Below are 15,087 nucleotides of genomic sequence, written 5' to 3'. Positions count from 1 at the left end.
AGAACCATCCCAGCACCCCACCTAAGCGCTCAAAAGTGGTTTGGACCTGGATTGAAGGGAAAACTGAAGGCATCTTTCAAAACAGGGAGTGTCCAGTAGAGGACCTGAAGACTCAGTCAGCCCTTGCTATGTGCCCCTACCAGGACACATGTAAGCCTTACCCCTCTGATTTGCCTACTCCTTACCTCTCAGTTAGGCCCAGAGTGCTGTTGGAGGCTCAAGAATGGGAATATTTTTGAAGATGGGGGGAACACTAAGGGACCACACCCTTCCTCTAAACTGCCCAACCCAGCCTAGCCACACCCTCCCTGCCTGCCTCTGATTAGGATGTAGGGGTTGGGGCACCTGGCAGGAGATCTTGTCTAGCTATCTGCTGGCAGACAGCCTCAGCACCCAGGATCTAGAGCTTCAAGTGTTGCCTCAAAGCTCAGGCCTCCCGAGACCCAAGCTAGCAGAGCCAGGGACTGAGTGGCCCTTGGGTTTTAGGGGCATGAAAACCTATGAGCATACTTAATAGGGAAGTGGAGATGGCCCAGTTTAGAAACTCATCAAGAAATGGTGATTCATGGTTTCTGTGTAGACAGGAGCACTTGCCAAGAGGAAATCACAAAGCCAGCTAAGACCAGGTGTCAGGAAGAAGGCTCAGCAGGCCCCAAGGAGCCTACCAACCTTCCATGATAGTACAAAGGACTCAGGCCCGGCCAGTCCTAGCAAGGGGCTATTTTCCCCAGAGCCTACTCCTCAGGCCATCTCCCCCAGATACTGGTACAACTTGATGCAGTTGTCCCCTGCATCTGCCACCACTAGTTGGCCCTGGGGTGCACAGGCCATACCCAAGGGCCTCTTTAGTCCCTCCAACTGCAAACAGATGGGTGGCCCAACCCGGGGAAACAAAGTCACTTGGTGCCTCTGCTCATCAGCCACAATAATGCTACCCTCCGCATCAGAGCACACACCCGCTGGGTGGCCAAAGTTATGCCCAGTCAGGGTTCCTAGGGAGCCCAGAGGCTGGTGGGCACTGCCAAACAGTTGTACATCCCCAAACTCTTCACTCACAGCAAAGCCCCCATCAGGCCCTGGACCTACCCAACAAGGGCCCTCCAGACCTAGCATGGAGGTTGGAGCAAGGGGCTCCCAGGTTGGTCCTAACATGAAGCTGTGAACAGTTCCAGGCAAGTAGTCTGTCACCAGGAAGTGTCCAAGAGCATCCACAGCCAGCCCTCGGGGGGACAGGAATGTGCCTACAGTCACCCAGCGGCCCTGGGGTTCCCGGGAAGTGTACTGGAGAGCATACACAGCACCGTGAATGAGGTCACTGACCACCACAAGCCCTGCAGCTGTCACCGCCACATCCTCTGGGACAAAGTCTCCAGCTCTAGGAATGCAGCAGGGTAGTTGACAAATGGAGCGTCCCTCAAGATCCAGCACATGGACACAGGATGCAACACCAGCCGTCAAGAAGAGCAGACCATCTGGGGAGCAGTGCAGGCCTCGGGGGCTCCCTGCAGCCCCTGCTGGCACCAGGATTTGTCCCAGCAGGCGAGGCTGCCGAGAGCAACTGGCATCTCTAAGTTGGTCCAGCCTGAGATCAGGATGTCAGGGGTAGGTGGCTGGGGTAGGGGCAGCCCAGGAGGTCAAGGAGTCAGGATAGATGGGAGGCCAGGGGCAGCAAGCAGTCGCGGCCTTGGCTTCTCTGCAGCTGCAAAAGAGTTGGAACATCCATGCGTGCAGATGGTGGCTCATGGGCACTAGCACCCTCCCATTGTAGATGAAGAGCTGGGGGGTGGGGTGGGGTGGGGGAGGGGAAGGCTGCTGCATTGTATCTGAGTGCTCACCTGGTTCCCAAGAGCAGCAACCACACAGGTGTCTAGGTGTCTGCAGCAGGGGTCTGAGAAACACCACACACTCAAGAGGGGCAGAGGTTTACCTCTAAGGCTCAAATCGCATGCAGAGCTGTGTCCTGCCTAGGGAAGGAGGAGGCAGATAAGCTGCATTCCCCAGCCCTGGGATAACTCCCTCACTCAATGGCCTAAGCTCCTGTTAGTCCCCCACTACCATCACTACCACCACCACCACCACACACACACACACAAACACACACACACAGAGCCCCTCTGCTTCAGCCAGGGAGACATCTAAACCCCAACCTCCCAGGGCTCTCCACCAGCTCCTCATCTCTCCCACAGAGATCAGGATACTTCTTACCTGGGGCTAACTGGCCTCAGGGCTTTAGGTCAGGCCTCTGTTGTTGGAGACAGCCTGGGTGTTTGGGGAGGGGCGGGAATGGGGAGGACGGCTAGGGGAGGAGTCATCAGACAAGTTTCCTGCAGGGACAAATTGAGCTGTTTGGGCTGAGTCCCTAGTCTCCAGGCCTGTACCCTCTGGCTTGGGTCTACTGCTCTGACATAGCTCCATCGGGCAAGACAGGAGGCACCCCAGTCCTCTACAACTATAGGCCACCCCTCCAGGTAGGACATTTGTGTCAGGACCACATCATTTTTTTTTTTTTTTTTTGGTTTTGTTTTGTTTTTCGAGGCAGGGTTTCTCTGTGTAGCCCTGGCTGTCCTGGAACTCACTCTGAAGACCAAGCTGGCCTCAACCTCAGAAATCCGCCTGCCTCTGCTTCCCAAGTGCTGGGATTAAAGGCGTGTGCCACTACTGTCCAGCCCAGGACCACATCGTGGTCACCCTCTTGTCAGCTCTACCAAGAAGTTGAAGTCAAGCTGGTCCTGCCTCTTCCTGTGAGTCTAGTGCTGCTGCTGCTTCCCAGGATCAGAAAGCAGGGTGGCAGGTACAGGGGGTGCTGAGAGGACGGTGCCTCAGACTTAAGACCTGAGGTACCTTGGACCCCTGGCTCTGCCCTCAGTGGTGCCCCAGGAAGCCTCCAAGTCAATGGTGCCCAGCTAGCTTTTGTCAGCCTTGGCCTACAGCCCCACAGCACCCTGGGCTGGCCAGCCAGAACTCTAGCCCCAACACCACCTGTAATGCCTCACAGTGGGTGGCTTCCTGATGCTATCACCAGGTAGATGGTTAATGGGGCAGCTGAAGGTCCTGTTGGGACTGGCCCTAGCCTGGCCAGTCCAGCCCCAGTGAGAACAGTACCTCCTCTGAGGGCAGCTTGTACTTCAGGGCATTCCTGGGTGGGCTACAGCCCAGCTCCCCAGGGAGAAAAGCGATTTGCTATGGCTGGGGGACCCCAGCAGCCCTCCCTGGCTGTCTCCCACCCTAGCCCGTGGAAGGCCAAGCAGGGCTGTACTGGGAAGGAAGCAGTGAGCTGTGAAGGCCACCGATGCCTATCGTGGCTGCAGGGACTGGCGGGGGGCCCAGGAAGGCCACACGGGGTGAGCAGCCTGGAGCCATAGAAGGCAGGAGGCTTTGGCTACCACAGGCAAATCTGGCATTAGGTTGCTTGGATGGATTCAGGCCCAAGGACGTGCAGGGTCCTTGCCCATCCCCAGTGAGCTGAAACAGGCCAGGTCATCCTGATATGTCTGCCTCTCTGCCACTCTTCCCTGCATCCCCTAATTGAGTGTACCCAGGCCACTCCTTGACCCCAGGCTCTTTGGAAGAACAATAAGGATTTCTGAAGTCAAAGGTGAACCCCAGCATGGTGTCCAGGACATTTGCTCCCTGGGACACTCAGGCCAGGGACATTTCCTGGAGGGTGCCAGGTGCTTATACAGGGACAGAAAAGGAAAGAGATCCAAGTAGGGGTGTTTGAAGGTGGTTTCTATTTTAATGTCCACAACTCTGTTCAATAAATAAATCATGACCTTGCTATGTCCATGTGAGCACATAGGTAAGTCTCTACCACGGGCTGGTGGGGGAGTCTGGGTGGGGGGCGGGTATCTGTTCAGAACACATGCACACTGACACTGGACAGGCCCAGACAACGGGGCCCAGGTCAGGGAGAGGAGCTCATACTCTATGGTGGCTGTGAACAGAGGTCAGCACTTGGGAGGATCTGTAAGCTCGGGGTATCTTTAGGGGTCTGGGAGCTGCCAGCTCCAAGCCGATTACCCCAGCCACTACCAGGAATGACAGGGTCCTCGGGGGCCTGGAGAGGGAGGACAGGAGGAGGGACACTGGAGTCAGCCTCACACTTGGTGGTGCGGCTCGAGAAAGGCTCAAGTACAGGACCCAGTATGCTGGAGGGCTCTGAGGTTCCCCTTGCCAGCACAGGGCCTGGATCATGCAGCCCCCAGGATTCTGCAGGTGCCTCAGTTCCCTTAGTAGGTACCCGCTTCACTGAGAGGTCCAAGGGTGTGTCCAGTGGACGAGCTGCCCGGGCCAGCGCCTGATGGATAGTGAACAGCTCCCGGCGAATCTTGCCAAGCTGCTCCCGAAGAGGTCTGGGGGCTAGACCCCCAGCTGGTGCCAGCTGCCCCAAGCACTGCTCCACTCTGGCATAGTCACCAAAGGCCTGGGTCAGGTCCTCTCCCACTGGGACTGTACTTCCTAGCCCTTGGCCTTGTGGATGCTGCAGAAGGTGGAACTCAGGACCTGAGGCCTCAGGGTCACCTGGCTCCTTGTCCTCAGGCCAGAGTATGAGGGAGGAGCCTGTCGGCAGGCTGAGAAGAAGAAGCCAGTCAGAAGGCTATCCTTGCCCTTAGTGTCTGTCCCTCTAGCCCTAGCTTGTGTCTTTGCTCAGTTTTACCCATACCCCAGGGAAAATAAGAGGCTCCAGTGTAAACAGGACTAGGTATCAGGTCCCTCTGCCTGAAGTCTCTACTCCTAGTGAGTTAGGTGAAGATGGCCTAGCCTCCCACCCAGCCCACCCCTAACACCCCCACGCTAGGACCCAAAACTCCTGATACCCACCTGCTCTGACAGCCAAATTTTGCCAGGTTCAAGGGGGCCTTTGGGAGCTCAGGCATGTTGCCTGTGGGCAGCCTCTTCTGTGGGTTGCTCTGAGTCACTCTCCCCAGCTCTCCTTCATGCCCTGGGTCTCTGGAAGTACCATGGGGCCAGGGTCCCCCAGGCCCTGGCACAGGCACCTTCAGCAGCCCAGGAGCAGACAGAGCCCCAGGAGGCCCCTTGAGGGGCACAGAGGACTTGGCAGGGGCAGCCCTGCCTGATGATTGTCCTAGACTGTGTTCTAGTAGTAGTGGGTAGTACAGGCGGGGGGCCAGGCCTGAACGCTCTGGTGTCTGTGGGGCTGGGAAGGCTGTGGGGGGAAGCAAAGGGCTTGCTGAGGTCAAGAAGGGCATGTGGGCTGCAGCAGCAGCCAGTGAGGGCCCCAGATAGGAAAAGAGGCCTGGGCCAAGAGGGTAGTTGACACCCAGCAATGATAAGTGGAGGCTCTGGGCTTCAGGGAACTCACCCTGGGCAGGTGGTGGGTAGCAGGGGACACTACTCTCAGAGCCTGGGGTTGAAGCTATAGTCCCTAAAGTCCCACTCAGCATGCCACCACTCAGTCCTGGCTTCCATGACTCTGCCAAAAGGCCACTGGTGCCTGGACCCTTCCGGATGGGTCTAGCCAGTGGGGGCAGTGACCCTGGCGACTCCTCTGGTCCAGGTTTGGGGCCCCTGCCACAACGACGCTGGGAAAAGCTGTCAGTGACAATGAGATCTGGCTCAGTTGGCTTGCTACTAGGGTCTGAGAAGTCTGTGGAGCAGTTGGGGGTGGGCACCCGAGGCCTGGGTGAGGGGGGTGCACGGCGGCATGCCCAGTCAGGGGAGTCTAACAGTAGAGAGAGGGAGTCTTTGCAGAGGCTGTACTTCATGTGGTTATAAAGATGTGACTTCTCCAGGCAGGTGAAGGGGCACTGGAAGCACTTATAGTTGTAGGGTTTGCCCCAGGGCCGTGGGATATAATGTGGCTTCTTGGGCTTCCGTGACCGTGCCCTTGTCCCCGTGCCCACTCGGCATGAACCTGCCTCTCGAGACATGGCAGCCTGCTAGCACGCAAGCCCAGGTACCATGGTCACCTGCAGATAGGAAAGACAAAGACCCAGTTAACACCAAGCCCTGGCACTCTCTGCTCTTCGTTGCTAGGGGTCCCTGCATCAGAACCCATGAAGCCACAGTCCGCCCTGCCCCAAGGCCTCTGACCTTTGTTCTTTAGCCTCTGACCTTTGTTCTTTAGGGTTTTTTTTTTAGATGTTTATTTATTGTTATACATAAGTACACTGTATCTGTCTTCAGACACCAGAAGAGGGCATCAGATCTCATTATTGGGTGGTTGTGAGCCACCATGTAGTTGCTGGGATTTGAACTCAGGACCTTTGGAAAAGCAATCAGTGCTCTTATCCACTGAGCCATCTCACCAGCCCAACCTTTGTTCTTTAGACCTTTCATTCTTTTGAGAGGGGATATGGTGGCACTAGCTTGTGATCCCATAATTTGAGAAGCTGAGGCAGGGGGGTTGCTGTGAGATCCAGGCCATCCAGAGCTACACAGTGAGATTCTGTAAAAAGAAAAGGAATCAGGAGGCAGAGGCAGGCAGATTTCTGAATTTGAGGCCAGCTTGGTCTACAAAGTGAGTTCCAGGACAGCCAGGGCTATACAGAGAAACCTTGTCTCGACCACCCCCCCCAAAAAAAAGAAAGAAAAAAAGGGGGGGGGAGAAAGTAGAGGCAGCTAGGCATTCTGATCCAGGTAGACATAGATAAGCTTGCAAGGTAAGGATGGTCTTGGGAGGACCTAGAGGTCATTGCTAAGAAAGTATAGTTTATCTGAAATTAAGTTTTGTTTTGTTTTGTTGAGACAGGGTTTCTCTGTATAACCCTGGCTGTCCTGGAACTCACTTTGTAGACCAGGCTGGCCTCAAACTCAGAAATCCGCCTGCCTCTGCTGGGATTAAAGGCGTGTGCCACTACGTCCAGCTCCAAAATTAAGTTTAACTGGATGTATTTTATTTACCAAGTGACCCTGTACATACAAATCCCCACTGCTTGGGCCCAGTTGGCCCTGCAGGCCAGTTTCTGGGATAACTGGTCTCCATTTAGTCTCTACTCTTTGCACCAGGCAGTACCCGCTGAGCATTTGGTAAGAGAATGAGAGCAGCCATGTGTAGCCAGAGCCACCAGTCTGATGGCCCTCTAGAAACACTTCCTTGGTTGAGCCACCTGCCCCTACCAGAAACTGAAGCAAATCACCGAGATTAGAAACCAACAGAAACTTTGAGATCTGACTAATTCTACATGTGCACAAATGTGTGTGAGAGTGCATGTGTGTAACCCGAGCCGGCTAGTGAAGTGCCAAGTGCACACTGGAGGTCTCTTAGGGGGTTCAGCCACACATGAGGCAAATCCAGGCTGGGGGGAGTGGATGTCACAGCATGGCCCCATGGCACAGCCACCTGCTCAACCCAGCTCCATCTGGGTGGCTTCAGGCAGGTCAGTGACTGAGCCTGCAGTGACCGTGCTCAGCCAAGACCCTCTTCTCCTCACGTCCTGCACACTGGCTCAGAAACTTCTCCCTTCACTCCATCTGGGCCACCACCTGGGCTGTCCACTCTCCCAGCACTCGAGCTTGTGCATGGTGGGTGTGCACATAGGCTTTGGGTGTGTGCATACAAGCGTGCAAGATTCCCAAGGGATCCTTATTCTACACCTAAAGGAACAGCTCCTGCATGGTTGAGCTAACCAGGCACAGGGTGTGCCATGAAGGGCACGCACATCCACACCACTTCCCACTCAGGATGGATGTGCCTCTTCACGAGAGTATACCTACATTACAGACTATGCCTGAAAACACATGAAGACATGACTGGTAACTCACACTTGGTCACAAACTCATCATGGATGCAGACACACATGTGCTGCATGATTTGAGCAGCAGGGACGGGAGTGGAAGGCAGTTGCTGAACTCAGCTCTCTTGCATGCTGGCCATTACACTTTGCCCATGATCGATATTCACCTTTAGTCCCACCTAAGATCAGGTGGGTACCCCTTAGGTAGACAGCTAGATGGGTGGAAAGCAGTGCATGCCAAAAGGCTGGGAATCACACAGAGAGTTCACATGGCCAGCCTGGGCTCTAGAGATGACTGGGCAAACATAGATTGAGGGAGACTCAAAGGTTGGGTGGTGGATGCTGGCTCAGGAAAGGGTCAGGGGCCCCCTGGAGGGTTGCAGATCTAGCCTGGACTTGGCATGTATACAAGCAGTCTCTTCTGCCTGCATCCCGCCCCCACCCCCCACCCCGCCACCTCACCCCCGCTCCCCTTCTGCAAGATATGATGACAGATAGGCATGTGTGCTCAGGCGACAGAGGCGTCTGTGCAGGGGCCATCGATCACCCAGCCCTGGGAGCCACACAGCTGTGCGGATTGGTGCTACCGCTTAAACTAACCTCCCAGCCCGGACTAGGTAGTTCTCCTGGGGCCGTGGATCCAGGGGTTGGGGCTCCTCCTGTGCCTCCCTCCAGACCAGGCACCCGAGGTGCTGACCTCTCCAAGTCCCAGAGGATGCTGGGCACTGGTCCACCACAGGTCACATCCCTACACTAGCCCTCACATACACAAAGGCACACTCATCCTGCCCGGCCCCAGCCCCAACCCCAACTAATGACCTGGCGTGGGTTCCCTGGCTGCGTGCCTGGTCTGGAAAACTAATAGCTGGAAGGGCCAGCCCACCTATCCGTTGACCCTCTTGAGACTCAGTGTCCTACAGGGATGAGCGCGGGAGCTGAGTGGATAGCTGGGACCCCAACACCTTTCTTTTGCCTCCCCGCTGCGGGCGCCGCCCTGACGAACCCTCACGGTACTGGGATCTCAAGCAGCCCTTTCTATGCATTCCGTCCAGAGCCGGAGCCCCAACTTCGCGGGACGTGCCGCCCGCTCACCTTACCGCGTCCGCCGAACCGAGCCTACGGCGTCTGCTAAATGTGCACCAGGCAAAGGGTCAAACTTCCTACTTGCGAACACCGCGGGGTAACCGAGGTCCAGAGCTAGAAGCGGCGGCAACTCCACGGTGCCGCCGCCGCCTCCCGCGTTCCCCGACGCCGACTCGCAGGCGCCCACCAAAGTTGGCGGAGAAGCGCGTGCGCCACGGCGCGAGCTTCCAAACGCAGCGACCTCCGACCGGGCTGGGCGCGGGAGGCGGGACAGTCTCAGCCGCAGACGACTCCCACCTCTTAGCACACTGCCCTGCGCACTCACCGGACGCGCTGGGACCGCTCCTGGAGGGAGCGAGGCCGGACCCGCCAGAGTGCCGCAAGAGATTGGAGTGGCGCGCAGGTGCGGGGCCGAGTGAGGGGCGCCTGGCACCGTCCCCGCCCCCGACGCCTGCAGGCTGCCGCGGGGGTGCGTAGAGGCAGCCAAGTCTCCCGGGTCTCCGCAGCGGCAAGAGGGGGCGTCAGCACGCATCAGTCAGGGCTCTGGCCCCTGACAGCCGCCTGCCCACCCAAATCAGGGCCTCGGGGCTGAACCCTAGGACAGGGAGCCTCCAAAGCGGACTAGGAGAGGCCAAAGCCCAGAGCTCAGGCGGTGGAGTCTATATCTCCTTGCCAGCTTCCACTGGGCAAGCCAGAGAGCCTATGTAGTTCCTTTACTCCAAACAGGAGGCGTCTGTCTCCCACACCCCTTGCTCTACCCGCTGATAGTCACTATGCACTGACACCCCTACCCCTGGATACACCCTGCCATTCCCAGCCCCCACTCTTCAAGTCCTAGGAGGTTCGTCCCTGCTTTAGGAGATCCAGTGCCAATGCCCACTATCGGAAGGGCCTCATCCCCACTGGTGACTTCTCCTGGAAGGGCTATGGGGTGACAAAGGACCCAGGAGGGTTTGGAATGCCGAGCACACAGTGAATGCTGGAACTCCCTTCCCTGTAATGTCTTCATGGCCAGAACTGCTCCTGGGTTGTCAAAACTTAAAATCTGGGCTCACACTTCTAGCCAGATCCCCGGGAAATTTGCGTAATTGTAATTGGTGAGTTCCAGGGGTGCATGTAGGCATGGCTCCCTCCCTCCTTCCCTCCCTCCTGCTCTCTCTGTCTCTGTGTGTCTGTCTGTCACTGTTTGTCTCTCTGGAGTCAGCCTGTGACTGGGGAGGATACCTTAGCCCAGAGGTGTGCTGCATGGGTTTTCAAGCATAGAAGGGTGATTGTTGCCCCAGGCTTGCCCTGTGGAGGCTGAGGTCCAAAGACTCTTGGGACCCTAAGGCTCTTCCAGGCTCACTATTGGTTTCTAGGATTTCCCCAGTTGAGATTTGTGGAAGAAGTGAAATCTCTCTAGGGATTCTGGGTTGGTACACGGGGCAGTCATAGGGTTCAGGGCAACAACATCAGTACTTCTGGTCCCATGTCTGTGTGGCAGACATAATGGCCAGGGGTCATAATGGCCTGTGGTTGCTGTTGGCCAACGTTCAAAGGTTACTACCGGTTAAGGAGCAGGGCCTCTCCAGTCTAGTTTTCTTCTGTCTCCATGCCACCTTCCTCAAAGGCAGCCCACTCCCAACTGAGGGACATCTAGAGCTAGAAGTGGTGTTATGTATGGATTGTACAGCATGCTCCTTTCTGCCTGCCTGGCTCAGCTAATCAGCTGACCATGCAGGTGGCCTGGGGCCGGGAGACAGCTTGAATGGCCACTGTGCCAGTAGTCCTAGGGCCAGAAGACCAGCTCCTCATGGGCACTAACTAGAAATGAGTGCAGAGTCAGGTCACTGTGAGACAAGGAGAGTACGGACACTAGGCATGGCCCTTTTTCTTTTCTCAAGGACACCTCGGTACTCTAGCGATCCTCATTCTGGGAATTAGGGAATAGGCTGTCTGACAATAGGGGCAGGCTGGAGGATGTGGCCACTGTCCAGAGGAGGCCTGGCTCTGGCGTCCAGGGAGTAAAGCCTGGTGTAGCTCAGGTGACTGAGCCTGTGGCCTGTGGAAGAAACCAAGAGGTATGCCATGTGGCATCTCACTTATGAGGTTGAGAGTCCTAGGGATGATCGCTGCCTAGGCCAGCTCTATGGAGGCCCGGAGAAGTGAGACAGATAGAATGTGTTGATATCCAGAATGGGAAAAGCGGGAGGGAAGTGGAGGGTCCACATGCCCCACAGTACCACCTTTTATAGGCCTTTTTAGAAATTTGAGTGAGAGGAGAGGAAGAGACCTAATCAAACAAAGCCAAAACCAAAAACCCAAAACAACCCCAAGGTATTTTTTCTATTCTTTTTTTTTTAAAGAATTATTTATTCATTTTATGCATATGAGTACACACTGTAGCTGTCTTTAGACACACCAGGAGAGGACATTGGATCCCATCACAGATGGTTGTGAGTCACCATGTGGTTGCTGGGAATTGAACTCAGGACCTCTGGAAGAGCAGTCAGTGCTCTTAACCACTGAGCCATCTCTCCAGGCAGATATCTTTCCCCTGGACATATATTTGTGTTTCCTAGACTTCTGAGCTCTGGGCTTGCTCATGTAGGTCTGGAGAGCTTGACAATGTGTGTCTGACAGTCGCCCACCTCCTGCCTAAGGGGCTCGCAGGCATATAATACAACCTTTCGTGATTGCCCTTTCCTCTCCTTCCTCACACAGTAACTCTTCTTGGGCCTTCTATCCAATCCTTTGGGAGTTGGGGACCATAAGCTCTAGGAGATGGCCCTACCTCCTGATGGGTGGCTGAGGCCCCATAGCTTTGTGTTTCTGCTTGTCAGTCTGAACCTGACACCCTGCCCACATTCCCTAAGCAGCCCTCTCTGCTCAAAAGTAGAGAGCACCCCGCCCCCAGTTTTAGGCCACTCTTGGGTCCTTCACTAGGACAGGAACCTTGTGTTCTTTCCTGGTGTGGGCCTTGCCTTTACCCTCAGCTGGAGACTTACTTATTTCAGTCACTAACCTTCTCAGCTTGATCTGCCCATGGCTGCCCACCTGTCACCTCTGTTAGCATCGGCCCTGTGTGTGCTGAGGGCCTGTGTGTGCTGGGGGCCTGTGTGTGCTGAGGGCCTGTGTGTGCTGGGGGCCTGTGTGTGCTGAGGGCCTGTGTGTGCTGGGGGCCTGTGTGTGCTGGGGGCCTGTGTGTGCTGGGGGCCTGTGTGTGCTGGGGGCCTGTGTGTGCTGGGGGCCTGTGTGTGCTGTGTGCTGGGGGCTTGTGTGTGCTGGGGGCCTGTGTGTGCTGTGTGCTGGGAGCTTGTGTGTGCTGTGTGCTGGGAGCTTGTGTGTGCTGTGTGCTGGGAGCTTGTGTGTGCTGGGGGCTTTTGTGTGCTGGGGGCCTGTGTGTGCTGGGGGTTTTTGTGTGCTGGGGGCCTGTGTGTGCTGGGGACTTTTGTGTGCTGGGGGCCTGTGTGTGCTAGGGGCCTGTGTGTGCTGGGGGCCTGTGTGTGCTGGACCCTGCACTGTCTCATTCCCTCAGCAAAACAGGTAGGGGCTGGACTGGCTAGTACTTCACCATGGGCAGAGGGACAGTGGATTGAGCTAAACAGGGTCTAAAGCTGTGCACAGAGGACTCCATGGAGTGACAGCTAACGTGAAGCTCTAGAGGAGGTCAGTGTCACACAGCGCCACACCACGGCTCATTTTGTACCCTATGAGCACAAGACATCTAGAGTCCATGTGAAATCGCCCTTCCAGAGAGAAAGAGATATCTTTGGGGTTTCATCTCTCTTGTACATTCAAAGTGTCCTTGGGGACTGTAGGCAGGTTGAGGACTTGACTGCAGAGATGGGATCATGCCTGAAGTTCTGTACCAGCTGGACACTGCAGGTTTTGATGGCCCCAGAAAGCTGCAGTGTAGGAGTACACAGGATAGGAGAGGCAGCAGGATCTGGAGACTACATAGGGCTCTGGAGGGGACGACGTGGGTGGGGCCATAGAGAAACCAGGGAGTCTTCTCCCTGAGGTCTGAGTCATCTATTCCTGGACATGCTGGCTTATTCAACAACGTGGATTAGGAAAGGGCTGCCACTATGTCCTGGGAAACTGGATGGGTGACACTCCCAATATTCCCTGGAGGATCTGAGCCAGGTGTTGTGTGTGTCTGTGTGTGATGTTTGTAAACTCCCTTTCATGGGAGCATGGGAACATTTCAGCTGGACAGGGGCTTCTTCCTTTAGAGGGAGCAGCCGGCCTGCCCAGGTGGATGGGACAAGCTCAGGCTGCCAAGGCCCCCACCCGGTCTCTGAGCCTGGCACTGGTTGAGCAGTGCCTGGGGCCGACAGCAGCCATATGTTGGGAAGTGGAGCTGTGTGCGGTGCTCTGCGGCCCCCGGGGCCAGCCTTCCTGGGCCTGTCACAGATGATTTTCCCTGCCTGAATGGCAGGCAGGATGGCGGGTGGGGCAGTGGGGGGCCTGTGAGCTGTCCCTATGTTTAGGTCCTCTACTGCTCTCAACACTAGGGTTTTTACTACTCCTGGAGTAACCCAAGAGCTGGGCCTCAGCTTTGAAGTCCCCACAATTTCACTGAATGAACCCTTTGGTGGGCACCCCTTTTAACTTGGGGTTCAGGAAATTTTTGGCTGGTCATCAGGAACCCCCTGATTGATTATGGGTGGTGGCCAGGGGTCCACACCAGGCTGTTGTGCGCCCCAGGCAGGTAGAAGAGGGCTGGGAGCTGAAGCCCTGTCAGCCCAGCGCCCAGAGCTCTGCGCAGGGAGGCAGGGAGGCCATGGCTAATTTGTACACTAAGTGCTTCTGACAGGGATGCCTCGCAAGTGAGAACATGCCACTGCCCGCCCTGGGAAGGCCACAACGGCTAGCAATGAAGACAGTAGGCCCAAGAGAAAGGACCGGAGGGACACAGGGCCAATGAGGACTAGGAATTTGAGGGAAACCAAGAACAGGTTGATGGCTTCTAGAACTGACGACATAGAAGCATGGAAATGCTGTGAAGATGAGGTGGTCACAGACAAGGGGCAGTGAGCCTTACAACCCCTGGGTCCACTGTGCTAGTCACTAATCCTGTTGCTCTCTTGGGCTTTGTGACGTCCTGCACAGGACACAGGACAATCTACCCAAGTCTAGCCTAGCCTGCTGAGACTGGAGTGTGAAGTCTGCTTTGAGTCAGCACTACCTCCCTCCTCTAGGTCTCTTACCCTAACCAGAACAAGCAGCCTTTTGAGGAGCCCCAGCCCCCTCCCGATACTAGTCCAAGAGTTTTACTTATGTGTACAACTCCCTTCTGGATGCCCCTTAGCTCCCCCTCCCCCATATGCTGGGGTCCTCATGGAGGGGAAAGGGAAGGTGTTTGCTGAGACTAACCAGAGTGGATGAACATGCAGTGGCTGGGCCTCCATCTTGCCCTGAGAAAATCCTGGCCTTTCTCTTGAGTTGTTTTGGGGGCTGGAGTTGCACAGGCCAGTGTGGTGGGTACCAGGTGAGTAGGGCAGAGGAAAGGGGTCTCTAGAGGAGCTGGTCTTTGGCTGCCAAAGATGCCCAGAACTGGCTCCTGCCAAAAGTGCCCCTCCACTATAAGAGGTCCAGCCTGGTGCGCAGCCGCATAGGGGCAGGGAAGGCGCTGTGGGCGGCGAGGTGAGATGTGTTGTGGCAGCTGCCCCGATGCCCGAGGCCCGCCTGGAGCGAACACTGCTGGTGGCTTTAATTGCTTTCACATTCGATGGGTTGGCCTGTGACAGGCCTCTTACGCAGTGCACTCTGGCCGTGAACCCCCAGCCCCCGCTTGCCCAGGGGCATCCTCCAGCTCCTGAAGGGGCCTGGGCTGCTGGCCAGAGATGGGCTGAGCAGCTTAGCGTCACCTGTGATATGAGATGTGCCCAGCCTGAACCAAGCTGGGAGGGGACACAGCACACCAGCCAAGAAGAGAGCAGCAGCTACAGCCTCACTCACCCTCTGGCTCCATCTGCTCCTTCTTGGTGACGGATGGATTTAGACAGCCTCCACCCCCCCCAGTGCAGGCAGGAAAAAAAATACTCACATACACATTGTCCTGCCTACTATGTTGGTCCTTCCTGGCTGTGGGGTTCAAACCCTGGAGATGGGCTCCAGCCTCTGTCACACCTGTATGTTCACTACTGCTTGAGGAGTCTGGCTGGGTCATAGCTCACCTGACCCTTAGGCAGAAGCAAGAACTGTCACCTTACAACCCCTGGTATTCCTCTGGAGTTTATCCAGGTTTATCCACCGTGGCCTTTGGAGGAACCTGTTTCTGTGTGTGTGTAGGTACTGGAAGGGTGACAAAAGAATGCAA

The 15,087-nt window shown here is 56.0% G+C and overlaps 2 protein-coding genes across 2 annotated transcripts; both read right to left on the bottom strand.

Annotated features, from left to right (window-relative positions):
• Nucleotides 1-186: 186 nt before the first annotated feature.
• On the bottom strand, nt 187-2,251 carry Nhlrc4 (NHL repeat containing 4). Its single transcript, XM_085833211.1, has 3 exons — nt 2,206-2,251; nt 1,836-1,888; nt 187-1,699 (listed from the first exon to the last, which is right to left on the bottom strand). Exon 3 carries the CDS (start codon nt 1,150-1,152, stop codon nt 742-744), a length of 411 nt encoding a protein of 136 aa, XP_085689337.1. The 5' UTR covers nt 1,153-1,699; nt 1,836-1,888; nt 2,206-2,251; the 3' UTR covers nt 187-741.
• A 1,536-nt stretch (nt 2,252-3,787) lies between these two features.
• On the bottom strand, nt 3,788-5,920 carry Prr35 (proline rich 35). Its single transcript, XM_021185725.3, has 2 exons — nt 4,822-5,920; nt 3,788-4,571 (listed from the first exon to the last, which is right to left on the bottom strand). Exons 1-2 carry the CDS (start codon nt 5,889-5,891, stop codon nt 3,926-3,928), a joined length of 1,716 nt encoding a protein of 571 aa, XP_021041384.1. The 5' UTR covers nt 5,892-5,920; the 3' UTR covers nt 3,788-3,925.
• Nucleotides 5,921-15,087: the final 9,167 nt, after the last annotated feature.

Source organism: Mus caroli, unplaced genomic scaffold (genome assembly GCF_978045245.1).
Source record: "Mus caroli unplaced genomic scaffold, Mus_caroli_1 scaffold_18, whole genome shotgun sequence".
NCBI lineage: Eukaryota > Metazoa > Chordata > Mammalia > Rodentia > Muridae > Mus > Mus caroli.
This window is presented reverse-complemented; position numbering and strand designations above follow the sequence as displayed.

Coding starts and splice junctions, on each gene's coding strand:
- Nhlrc4 (XM_085833211.1), bottom strand. CDS start 1,152: ATGTTAGGACCAACCTGGGAGCCCCTTGCTCCAACCTCCATGCTAGGT.
- Prr35 (XM_021185725.3), bottom strand. CDS start 5,891: ATGTCTCGAGAGGCAGGTTCATGCCGAGTGGGCACGGGGACAAGGGCA. Junction 4,572..4,821: donor AAATTTGGCTGTCAGAGCAG/GTGGGTATCAGG, acceptor TCTTCTTCTCAG/CCTGCCGACAGGCTCCTCCC.